Below are 13,237 nucleotides of genomic sequence, written 5' to 3'. Positions count from 1 at the left end.
TGAGAGCACTTTGGGGACACCTCAGGGACACTTTGGGGACACCTCAGGGACACTTTGGGGACATTGTTGGGGACCCCTTGGGGACATCCCAAGACCACCTTGGGGACATTGCTGGGGACACCTTGGGGACACCTTGGGGACACCTCAGGACGCCCCTGGGGACACCTTGGGGACACCTTGGGGACACCCTGGGGACACCTTGGGGACGTTTTGGAGCCACCCTGGGGACACCTCAGGGACCCCTTGGGGACGTTTTGGAGCCACCCTGGGGACACCTCAGGGACCCCTTGGGGACATCCTGGGGACATTTCAGAGACACCCTGGGGACATTTTGGGGACACCTCAGGACGCCCCTGGGGACACTTTGGGGACACCCTGGGGACATTTCAGAGACACTTCGGGGACACCTTGGGGACATTCTGGGGACGCTGGGGCCATTGTGGAGCCACTGTGGGGACATCCTGAGAGCACCCTGGGGACATCGTTGGGGACACCTCAGGACACCCCTGGGGACACTTTGGGGACGTTTTGGAGCCACCCTGGGGACACCTCGTGGTCACTTTGGGGCCACCCTGGGGCCATCATGGCCGCCCTGGGGACATTTTGGGGCCATTTGGGGCCATTTTGGGGCCGTTTGGGGCGAATTTGGGGACACTTTGGGGCCCCCCTCAATGAGCACAGACTCAGGCCACGCCCCTTTCCCCGCCCCCTTTTTATTCCCAACCAATCAGAGCCTCCACAGTGCCTCAGATGGGAGGAGCCTCCTCCTCCCCCGGCTCCTCCCTCAGCCCCGCGGTGGGCGGGGCCTCCTCGGGGGTGGGCGTGGCCTGCAGGGCGTGGGCGGCGGCTCTCCAGCGCTGCAGCCAATGGGAGAAGGGGGCGTGGCCGGAGGGCGTGGCCAGGGCCCACTGAGCGGGCTGGGCCCACCTGGGGGGAGATTTTGGGGAAAATTTTTGGGATTTTGGGGGAAAGTTTTGGGATTTTGGGGGAATTTTTGGGATTTTGGGAGCCAGGTGAGATTTGGGGGGAAATTTGGGGGAAATTTTGGGAATTTTGGGGGCAATTTTGGGAGCCAGGTGAGACCCAGGTGAAATCCAAGTGGGATTTGGGGGGAAATTTGGGGATTTTGGGGAAATTTGGGGATTTTTGGGGGCAATTTTGGGGATTTTGGGGGCAATTTGGGGGGAATTTTGGGGATTTTGGGAGCCAGGTGAGATTTGGGGGGATTTTGGGAGAATTCTGGGGAATTTTGGGGGGAATTTTTGGGATCTGGGGAGGATTTGGGGGACGTTTGGGGATATTTTGAATTTTGGGGGGAATTTTTGGGATTTTGGGGGAATTTCTGGGTTTTGGGTTCAGGTATGTCCAGGTGAGGTGCAGGTGGGGTTTGGGGGCAATTTTTGGGATTTTGGGGGGAATTTTGGGGGATTTTGGGGGAATTTGGGAGAACTGTTGGGATTTTGGGGGGAATTTTGGGGATTTTTCGGGAATTTTGGGGGGAATTTTTTTGGGGCCTTTTGTGAGCCAGGTAAAACCCACCCCAGGCCCCTCCCACACCCCGATTGGCTCTTTAAGCCCCGCCCCCTCCTCTTAGGCCCCTCCTCCAGTCCCTCCCCTTCCAGGCCCCGCCCCTCTCTCACCATTGGCTGACGAGCTCCCGGAGGCGGGGCCAGTCCCTGATTCGCTGCTGGCAGCCCTCGCTGACCAATCGCAGCTGGGGCAGCAGCTCGGCCACGCCCTCGGAGACAGCGGGCGGGGCCGGCACCTCTGGCCACGCCCCCTCTTGTGCAGGCCCCGCCCCCCGGCGCACGAGCAACGCCCCCTGGCGGAGCTGCTGCCTCAAGATGGCCGCCCGGGACAGCAGCAACCCCTGGGGGGTGAAAGGGGGTGGAGTCAGCCTTGGCCACGCCCCCACACCCTGCGGGACACGCCCACAATGGGCGGGGGCGGGACCCTCCGGGGCGGGACCCTCCCCACACCTTTTCCGACCCATTCAAGCCCAACTCCAAGCTCCTCCCCCTCCCTCTAAGCTCCTCCCCTTCCTCTAAGCCCCTCCCCTTTTCCTCCAGCCCCACCCCCAACTTTTAAGCCCCTCCCACATTCCCACGCCCCCAGCCCCTCCCCCTCTATTTAAGCCCCTCCTCCTCTCTAGACCCCTCCCCTCACTCCTCAAGCCCCTCCCCTATTTAAGCCCCACCCCTTTGAGCCCCTCCCCTTCACTTTAAGCTCCTCCCCTTTAAGCCACACCCCCTCTACTTAAGCCCCTCCCCTCCCCATTTGAGCCCCTCCCTTTAAGACCCACCTCCTCCATTTAAGCCCCGCCCCACCCGATTTAACCCCTCCCCTTTTAAGCCCCACCCACCCCATTTAAGCCCCTCCCACCCCCACATTTTAGCCCCGCCCCCTTTAAGCCCCTCCCCCACCTGTGCCACGCCCATCTCCAGTGCCAGCCCCCGCAGAGGGGGCGTGGCCTGTGCCGGGGGGCGGGGCTCCGCTCCCAGTGCTCCCAGTGCCAGCTGCCGGCGACGGAGCCACGCCCCCTCCAGAGTGGGAGGGGCCGAGCCCGGCCCCGCCCGCGCCACGCCCACAACCTGCGGCCAATCAGAAACGTCGGGAAATGGGAGGGGCTGGGGGGCAATGGGAGGGACTGGGGGATACTGGGAGGGAACTGGGAGCAAACTGGGATCAAACTGGGTTATACTGGGAGGGAACTGGGGTGGACTGGGCTATAGTGGGAGGGACTGGGAGGGAACTGGGGGATACTGGGAGGGACTGGGATCAAACTGGGATCAAACTGGGATGGACTGGGAGGGAACTGGCAGGGACTGGGATCAAACTGGGAGGGAACTGGGGGGTTACTGGTTTATACTGGTCCGTACTCGTCCATACCGGTCTCTAACGGGTTTATACTGTTCCATACTGGTTTTATACTGGTCCGTACTGGTCCGTACTGGTCCATACTGGTTTATACTGGTCCATACTGGTCTATATTGGTTTCTAAGTGGTCCATACTGGCCCATACTGGTCCGTACTGGTCTCTAACTGGTCCATACTGGTCCATACTGGTCTCTAACTGGTCCATACTGGTCTCTAACTGGTTTATACTGGTCCATACTGGTCCATACTGGTCCATACTGGTCCATACTGGTCTCTAACTGGTCTATACTGGTCCGTACTGGTCCATACTGGTCCCTAACTGGTCCACACTGGTTTATACTGGTCCATACTGGTCCATACTGGTCTGTAACTGGTCCGTACTGGTCCATAACTGGTCCGTACTGGTCTGTACCGGTCTCTAACTGGTCCATACTGGTCCCTAACTGGTCCCTAACTGGTCCGTACTGGTCCCTACTGGTCTGTAACTGGTTTATACTGGTCCATACTGGTCCATTCCGGTCTCTAACTGGTCCATACTGGTCCGTACTGGTTTCTAACTGGTTTATACTGGTCCATACTGGTCCCTACTGGTTTATACTGGTCCATACTGGTCCGTACTGGTCTGTAACTGGTCCCTACTGGTCTCTAACTGGTCCCTAACTGGTCCATACTGGTCCATACTGGTTTATACTGGTCCGTCCCGCTCCGTTCCCCACCTGTTCCCGCAGCGCTCCCAGCGCCGCTCGGCGCCCTCTGCTGGCGGCGCTCAGGAACCGCAGGCGCTGCCGCAGCCGCAGCTGGGGGGGAAAAACGGCCAAAAATCAACGGAACGGACCCAAAATGGACCAAAATAACCCCAAAAAATCAACGGAACGGACCCAAAATGAACCAAAAATGAATGAAATGAACCCAAAAATCAACGGAACGGACCCAAAATGAACCGAAATAACCCCAAAAAATCAACGGAACGGACCCAAAATCAACTGAAATAACCCCAAAAAATCAACGGAACGGACCCAAAATGAACCGAAATCAACGGAATGAACCCCAAAAATCAACGGAACGGACCCGAAATGAACCGAAAATGAATGAAATGAACCCAAAAATCAGCGGAACGGACCCAAAATGAACCGAAATAACCCCAAAAAATCAACAGAACGGACCCAAAATGAACCCAAAAATCAACGGAACGGACCCAAAATGAACCAAAATAAATCAAATTAACCCCAAAAAATCAACGGAACGGACCCAAAATGAACCGAAAATGAATGAAATGAACCCAAAAATCAACGGAATGGACCCGAAATGAACCAAAATCAACGGAATGAACCCCAAAAAATCAACGGAACGGACCCAAAATGAACCAAAAATTAATGGAATGAACCCAAAAATCAACGGAATGGACCCGAAATGAACCCAAAATCAACCGAAAAGTACCCAAATTTATCCCGAAATCAACGGAATTCACCCAAAATGAACCGAAATCAACCAAAATGAACCCAAAATCACCCGAAATCCACCCGAAATTCACCCAAAAATCACTGAAATGAACCCAAAATGAACCCAAATTAACCCAAAATGAACCCGAAAATCACCCAAAGAAACTGAAATCACCCAAAATGAACCCAAAATTCACCCAAAATGAACCCAAAATCAGCAAAATGAACCCAAATTCACCGAAATTCACCCAAAATGAACCCAAAAATCACCAAAATTCACCCAAAATGAACAGAAAATCACCCAAAATTAACCCCAAAATCACCCAAAGGAACCCAAAATCCCCCAAATTAACCCAAAATTAACAAAATTAACGCAAAAATCCCCCTGAAACCACCCAAATTCACCTCCAAATTTCCCCCCAAAATCCCCCAAATTAACCCCAAAATCACAAAAATTAACTCAAAACCACCCAAATGAACCCAAAATGAACCCGAGACCACCCCAATTAACCCAAAATCCCCCAAATTAACCCCAAAATCCCCGCAAATTACCCCAAAAATCACCAAAATTCACCGCAAAATTCCCCCTGAAACCACCCAAATTAAGCCCAAAATCACCCGAATTAACCCAAAATCCCAAAAACCCCAAAACCCCCAAAAAACCCCCAAAACCCCCCAAAACCCCAAAATCCCCCCCCAAAAAACTCCAAAATTTCCCATTTTAAGCCCCCAAAACCCCCCCAAATTTCCAAAAAAAAAAAACCCCAAAAATTTCCAAAAAAACGCCAAATTTCCCATTTTACCCCCAAAAAACCCCAAATCCCAAAAAAAACCCCAAAAACCCCAAAATCCCCAAATCCCCCAAAACCCCCAATCCCCAAAACCCCCCCCAAAAAACCCCAAAATTTCCCATTTTACCCCCTAAAAACCCCAAATCCCAAAAACCCCAAATCCCCCAAATTTGCCCCAAAATCCCCCCCAAAAAACCCCAAAATTTCCCATTTTACCCCCCCAAAAACCCCCAAAACCCCAAATCCCAAAAACCCCAAAAACCCCCAAATTTCCCCCAAAACCCCCAAAATTTCCCATTTTACCCCCAAAAACCCCAAATCCCAAAACCCCCAAATTCCCCCAAATTCCCCCAAATTTGCCCCAAAATCCCCCCCAAAAAACCCCAAAATTTCCCATTTTACCCCCCCAAAAACCCCCAAACCCCAAAAAACCCCAAAAACCCCAAATTTCCCCAAATCCCCCAAAACCCCAAACTCCCAATCCCCCAAAATCCCCCCCAAAAAACCCCAAAATTTCCCATTTTATCCCCCCCAAAAACCCCCAAAACCCCAAATCCCAAAAACCCCAAAAACCCCCAAATTTCCCCCAAAAACCCCAAAATTTCCCATTTTACCCCCTAAAAACCCCAAATCCCAAAAAACCCCAAATCCCCCAAATTTGCCCCAAAATCCCCACCAAAAAACCCCAAAATTTCCCATTTTATCCCCCCAAAACCCCCAAAACCCCAAATACCAAAAACCCCCAAAACCCCAAATACCAAAAAACCCCCAAAACCCCCAAATTTCCCACAAAACCCAAAATCCCAAAAACCCCAAAACTCCCCAAATTTCCAAAAAAAAAAAACCCAAAATTTCCAAAAAAACCCCAAATTTTCCCATTTTACCCCCAAAAACCCCAAAACCCCAAATCCCCCAAAACCCCAAAATCCCAAATCCCCAAAATCCCCCCCAAAAAGCCCCAAAATTTCCCATTTTATCCCCCCCAAAAACCCCCAAAACCCCAAATCCCAAAAACCCCAAAAACCCCCAAATTTCCCCCAAAACCCCCAAAATTTCCCATTTTACCCCCAAAAACCCCAAATCCCAAAACCCCCAAATTCCCCCAAATTCCCCCAAATTTGCCCCAAAATCCCCCCCAAAAAACCCCAAAATTTCCCATTTTACCCCCCCAAAAACCCCCAAAACCCCAAATACCAAAAAACCCCAAAAACCCCCAAATTTCCCCCAAAACCCCAAATCCCAAAAACCCCAAATCCCCCCAAATTTCCCAAAAAAACCCCAAAATTTCCCATTTTACCCCCAAAAAACCCCAAATCCCAAAAAACCCCAAAACCCCAAATTTTCCCCAAAACCCCAAATTTTCCCCAAAACCCCAAATTTGCCCCAAAATCCCCCCCAAAAAACCCCAAAATTTCCCATTTTATCCCCCCAAAAACCCCCAAAACCCCAAATCCAAAAACCCCAAAACCCCCAAATTTCCCCCAAAACCCCCAAAATTTCCCATTTTACCCCCAAAAACCCCAAATCCCAAAACCCCCAAATTCCCCCAAATTCCCCCAAATTTGCCCCAAAATCCCCCCCAAAAAACCCCAAAATTTCCCATTTTACCCCCCCAAAAACCCAAATACCAAAAAACCCCAAAAACCCCCAATTTCCCCCAAAACCCCCAAATCCCAAAAACCCCAAATCCCCCCAAATTTCCCAAAAAAAACCCCCAAATTCCCCAAAAAAAACCCCAAAAAACCCCAAAAACCCAAATACCAAAAAACCCCAAAAACCCCCAAATTTCCCCAAAACCCCAAAACCCAAAAACCCAAATCCCCCAAATTCCCCAAAAAACCCCCAAAATTTTTACCCCCAAAAAACCCCCAAAATCCCCCCCAAAAACCCCAAATCCCAAAAAAACCCCAAAAACCCCAAAATCCCCCAAATTTGCCCCAAACCCTCGCTCACCACTCGGCCCCTCCCCCGCCGCAGCCGCTGCCGGAGCCGCTCCAGGGCCGGGATTGGGGCCAAATCCGGGGATTTGGGGATTTTGGGATTTGGGGCCAAATCCGGGGATTTTGGGATTTTGGGATTTGGGGCCAAATCCGGGGATTTTGGGGTTTGGGGATTTGGGGCCGATTTTGGGGCCAAATCCGGGGATTTTGGGGCCAAATTTGAGGAGTTTGGGGCCAAATTTGGGGTCAAATTTGAGGAGTTTGGGGCCAAATTTGGGGTCAAATTTGGGGGATTTTGGGGCCAATTTTGGGGCCAAATTTGGGGATTTTGGGGCCGAGTTTGGGGCCAAATTTGGGGATTTTGGGGCCGAGTTTGGGGCCAAATTTGGGGCCAAATTCAGGGATTTTGGGGCCAAATCTGAGGAGTTTGGGGCCAATTTTGGGGTCAAATTTTGGGATTTTGGGGCCGAGTTTGGGGCCAGGTTTGGGGCCAAATCTGAAGATTTTGGGTTCAAATCTTGAGATTTTGGGGCTGAATTTGAGGATTTCGGGGCCAAAATTTTGTGGATTTTGGGGTTTCGGGGCCGAATTTTGGATTTTTGGTGGGGTTGGGGTTTTGGGGGTGAATTTTGGGGGTTTTGGGGTGGATTTTGGGGGTTTTGGGGCGGATTTTGGGGCGGATTTTGGGGTGAATTTTGGGGGTTTTGGGGCTCCTGCTGGAGCTGGGTCAGCGCCCGGCCCAGGGAGCCCCTGAAGGCCGAGAGCCCCTCCCGGAGCAGGAACAGCCTGGGGAGGAAATTTGGGGTGAGAAATGGGGATTTTGGGCAAAATGGGGATTTTGGGGGGAAAAATGGGGATTTTGGGGGGAAAATGGGGATTTTGGGGGGAAAAAATGGGGAAAAATGGGGATTTTGGGGGGAAAATAGGGGGAGAAATGGGAGAAAAATGGGAATAAAAATTGGGATTTTGGGGCTGATTTTGGGGCCAAATCCGGGGATTTTGGGGTTTTGGGATTTGGGGCCGAGTTTGGGGCCAAATTTGGGGAGTTTGGGGCCAATTTTGGGGTCAAATTTGGGGATTTTGGGGCCAATTTTGGGGTCAAATTTGGGGATTTTGGGGCCAATTTTGGGGTAGAATTTGGGGATTTTGGGGCCAAATTTGAGGAGTTTGGGGCTGAGTTTGGGGCCAAATTCGGGGATTTTAGGGGCCGAGTTTGGGGCCAATTTTGGGGTTGAATTTGGGGCCGATTTTGGGTCCAAATTTTGGGGATTTTGGGGCTGAATTTTGGGGTTTTGGGCCGATTTGGGAATTTTAGGCCTGAATTTGGGGCTGATTTTGGAGCCGATTTTGAGGCCAATTTTGGGGATTTTGAGGCCAATTTTGGGTTTGAATTTGGAGATTTTGGGGGAAAAATGGGGGAAAATGGGGATTTTTGGGGGAAAATAGGGGGAGAAATGGGAGAAAAATGGGAATAAAAATTGGGATTTTGGGGTCGATTTTGGGGCCAAATTTGGGGATTTTTGGGGCCAAACTTGGGGATTTTGGGGCCAAATTTGTGGCTGAATTTTGGGGATTTTTGGGGCAGAATTTGTTGATTTCGGGGTCGATTTTGGGGCTGAATTTTGGGGGAGATTTTGGGACCAAACTCAGGAAATTTGAGCCAATTTTAGGGATTTTGGGGCTGAATTTTGGGGGCTGTTTTTGGGTTTGAATTTGGGGATTTTGGGGCCAAATTTTGGGGATTTTTGGGGCCAAACTTGTGGCAAAATTTTGGGGATTTTGGGGCAGAATTTGGGGATTTTGGGGTCGATTTTGGGGCCGAATTTGGGGATTTTTGGGGCTGAATTTGGGGCCAAATTTGGGGATTTTGGGGTTGAAATTTTGGGATTTTTGGGGGCTGAATTTTGGGATTTTAGGCCTGAATTTTGGGGATTTTGGGGCTGATTTTGGAGGTGATTTTGGGGATTTTGAGGCCAATTTTTGGTTTTGAATTTGGGGATTTTTGGGGGAAAATCGGGGAGAAATGGGAGAAAAATGGGAATAAAAATTGGGATTTTGGGGCCAAATTTGGGGCCAAATTTTGGGGATTTTGGGGTCGATTTTGGGGCAGAATTTGGGGCCAAACTTGGGGATTTTTGGGGCTGAGTTTGGGGATTTTGGAGCTGATTTTGGGGCCAAATTCGGGGATTTTGGAGCTGATTTTGGGGGCGATTTTGGGGCTGAATTTGGGATTTTTCGGCCGAATTTGGGGATTTTGGAGCCGGTTTTGGAGCCAATCTTGGGGATTTTGAGGCCGATTTTGGGGTCAAATTTGGGGATTTTGGGGCTGAATTTTGGGGCAAATTTTGAGGATTTTGGGGCCGAATTTTGGGGCAAATTTTGGGGATTTTGGGGATTTTCTGGGCCCAAAGTTGAGGATTTTGGGGTGAAATTTGTGGCTGAATTTTGGGGATTTTAGAGGCCGATTTTGGGGCTAAATTTGGGGCCGATTTTGGAGCCAATTTTGGGGATTTTGGGGTCAATTTTGGGGCCAAATTCGGGGATTTTGGGCCTGAATTTTGGGGGAGGATTTGGGAGCAAACTCAGGAGATTTTGAGGCAATTTGGAGATTTTGGGGCCAAATTCGAGGCCAAATTTGAGGATTTTGGGGCTGAGTTTGGGGGCTAAATTCGGGGATTTTAGGGCCGAGTTTGGGGCCAATTTTGGGGTTGAATTTGGGGCCGATTTTGGGTCCAAATTTTGGGGGATTTTGGGCTGAATTTTGGGGTTTTTGGGCCGATTTTGGAAATTTTAGGCCTGAATTTGGGGCTGATTTTGGAGGCCGATTTTGAGGCCAATTTTGGGGATTTTGAGGCCAATTTTGGGTTTGAATTTGGGGATTTTGGGGGAAAAATGGGGGGAAAATAGGGGGAGAAATGGGAGAAAAATGGGAATAAAAATTGGGATTTTGGGGTCGATTTTGGGGGCCAAATTTGGAGCCAAATTTGGGATTTTTGGGGCCAAATTTGGGGATTTTGGGGCCAAATTTGTGGCTGAATTTTGGGGATTTTTGGGGCAGAATTTGTTGATTTTGGGGTCGATTTTGGGGACCAAATTCGGGGATTTTGGGGCTGAATTTTGGGGGAGATTTGGGACCAAACTCAGGAAATTTGGAGCCAATTTTAGGGATTTTGGGGCTGAATTTTGGGGCTGTTTTTGGGTTTGAATTTGGGGATTTTGGGGCCAAATTTGTGGCTCAATTTTGGGGATTTTGGGGTCGATTTTGGGGCCGAATTTGGGGATTTTTGGGGGCTGAATTTGGGGCCGAGTTTGGGGATTTGGGTTGAAATTTTGGGATTTTTGGGGCTGAATTTTGGGATTTTAGGCCTGAATTTTGGGGATTTTGGGGCTGATTTTGGAGGTGATTTTGGGGATTTTGAGGCCAATTTTGGTTTTGAATTTGGGGATTTTTGGGGGAAAATCGGGGGAGAAATGGGAGAAAAATGGGAATAAAAATTGGGATTTTGGGGCCAAATTTGGGGCCAAATTTGGGGATTTTGGGGTCAATTTTGGGGTTGAATTTAGGGCCAAACTTGGGGATTTTTGGGGCCAAATTTGGGGATTTTGGGGTTGATTTTGGGGCCAAATTTGGGGATTTTGGGGTGGATTTTAGGGCCAAATTCGGGGATTTTGGGGCCAAGTTTGGGGCCAAATTTGGGGATTTTTGGGGTGGATTTTGAGGGCAAATTTGGGGATTTTTGGGGCTGAATTTGGGGCCAATTTTTGGATTTTAGAGACGATTTTGGGGTTGAATTTTGGGGCTGAATTTGGGGATTTTGGGGCTGAGTTTTGGGGATTTTGGAGGTGCATTTTGGAGCTGAATCTCGAGATTTTGGGTCGAAATTTTGGGATTTTTGGGGCTGAATTTTGGGGTTTTTGGTCTGAATTTGGGGTTTTTCGGGCTGATTTTGGTTTTGAATTTGGGGATTTTTGGGGGAAAATCGGGGGAGAAATGGGAGAAAAATGGGAATAAAAATTGGGATTTTGGGGCCAAATTTGGGGATTTTGGGGTGGATTTTGAGGGCAAATTTGGGGATTTTTGGGGCTGAATTTGGGGCCAATTTTTGGATTTTAGAGACAATTTTGGGGTTGAATTTGGGGCCAAATTTGGGGATTTGGGGTCGATTTGGGGCCAAATTTGGGGATTTTTGGGGCTGAATTCGGGGATTTTTGGGGCTGAATTTTGGGGTTTTTGGTCTGAATTTGGGGATTTTGGAGCCAAATTTGGGGCTGATTTTGGAGCCAATTTTGGGATTGAATTTGGCGATTTGGGGGAAAAATGGGGGGAAAAATGGGAATAAAAATTGGGATTTTGGGGCTGATTTTGGGGCCAAATTCGGGGATTTTGGGGCTGAATTTGGAGCCCAAATTTAAGAAATAATTTAGGGCAGATTTGAAATATTTTGGGATCATTTTGGGGATTTTTGGGATCATTTTTGGGACATTTTGGGATCATTTTTTTGATTTTTGGGACATTTTAGGATCATTTTTGGGATCATTTTGGGATAGTTTAGGATAATTTTTAGGATATTTTGGGGTCATTTTTGGGATTTTTTGGGGTCATTTTTAAGATATTTTGGGTCATTTTTGGGACATTTTGGGATATTTTATGATCATTTTTAGGATATTTTGGGTCATTTTTAGGATATTTTGGGGTCATTTTTGGGATTTTTGGGCTGGATTTCGGGATATTTTAGGGTCATTTTGGGATCATTTTTGGGACATTCTGGGCCGGATTTCAGGGAATTTGGGATATTTTGGGATCATTTTTTGGATTTTGGGATCATTTTTGGGATATTTTGGGGTCATTTTAGGGACATTTTGGGATTATTTTAAGGACATTTTTAGGATATTTTAGGATCATTTTTTGGATATTTTGGGGTCATTTTTTGGATATTTTGGGATCATTTTTGGGATTTTTTGGGATAATTTCTGGGACGTTTTGGGATTATTTTAAGGATATTTTTAGGATATTTTAGGATCATTTTTGGGATATTTTGGGGTCATTTTAGGATATTTTTGGGGTCGTTTTTGGGGACATTTTGGGACATATTTGGGATCATTTTGGGGTCATTTTTATTATATTTTGGGGTCATTTTTGGGATATTTCGGGACAATTTTTGGGATATTTTGGGCCGGATTTCAGGGAATTTGGGATATTTTGGGCTCATTTTTGGGATATTTTACGATCATTTTTAGGATATTTTGGGGTCATTTTTGGGGACATTTTTGGGACATTTTGGGATCATTTTTAGGATATTTTAGGATCATTTTTGGGATATTTTGGGATCATTTTTAGGATATTTTGGGGTCATTTTAGGGACATTTTGGATTATTTTTAAGGACATTTTTAGGATATTTTAGGATCATTTTTAGGATATTTTGGGGTCATTTTAGGATATTTTTGGGATCGTTTTTGGGGACATTTTGGGACATTTTTGGGATCATTTTGGGGTCATTTTTTATTATATTTTGGGGTCATTTTTGGGATATTTCGGGACAATTTCTGGGACATTTTGGGACAATTTTTGGGGTATTTTGGGATCATTTTTAGGATATTTTGGGATCATTTTGGGGTCATATTTGGGACCTTTTGGGATCATTTTAGGATATTTTTGGGATCATTTTGGGATCATTTTTGGGATATTTTGGGCTCATTTTTGGGATATTTTGGGATCATTTTTTAGGATATTTTGGGGTAATTTTTGGGATTTTTTGGGATAATTTCTGGGACATTTTGGGATCATTTTAAGGACATTTTTTAGGATATTTTAGGATCATTTTTAGGATATTTTGGGGTCATTTTTGGGATTTTTTGGGAAAATTTCTGGGACAATTTGGGATCATTTTTAGGATATTTTAGGATCATTTTTGGGATATTTTGGGGTCATTTTAGAATATTTTTGGGATCGTTTTTGGGGACATTTTGGGACATATTTGGGATCATTTTGGGGTCATTTTTATTATATTTTGGGCTCATTTTGGGGTATTTTCGGGACAATTTTTGGGGCATTTTGGGACAATTTTTGGGGGTATTTTGGGATCATTTTTAGGATATTTTGGGATCATTTTGGGGTCATATTTGGGACCTTTTCGGGTCATTTTAGGATATTTTTGGGATCATTTTTGGGGACATTTTGGGACAATTTTG

The 13,237-nt window shown here is 47.6% G+C and overlaps 1 protein-coding gene across 1 annotated transcript in view; it reads left to right on the top strand.

The window, feature by feature from the left end:
• Positions 1 to 4,287: 4,287 nt before the first annotated feature.
• Positions 4,288 to 13,237, top strand: part of LOC136570316 (multifunctional procollagen lysine hydroxylase and glycosyltransferase LH3-like) — a 28,302-nt gene continuing 19,352 nt past the window's right edge. The window contains exon 1 of the mRNA XM_066570819.1: positions 4,288 to 4,310. Within this exon, the coding sequence (XP_066426916.1) occupies positions 4,288 to 4,310 (23 nt within the window). The remainder of the gene's footprint in view (positions 4,311 to 13,237) is intronic.

Source organism: Molothrus aeneus, unplaced genomic scaffold (genome assembly GCF_037042795.1).
Source record: "Molothrus aeneus isolate 106 unplaced genomic scaffold, BPBGC_Maene_1.0 scaffold_30, whole genome shotgun sequence".
In the NCBI taxonomy this organism is placed as follows: Eukaryota; Metazoa; Chordata; class Aves; order Passeriformes; family Icteridae; genus Molothrus; species Molothrus aeneus.
Note: the sequence above shows the minus strand (reverse complement) of the source record. Positions and strands in the feature narration are given on the sequence as shown.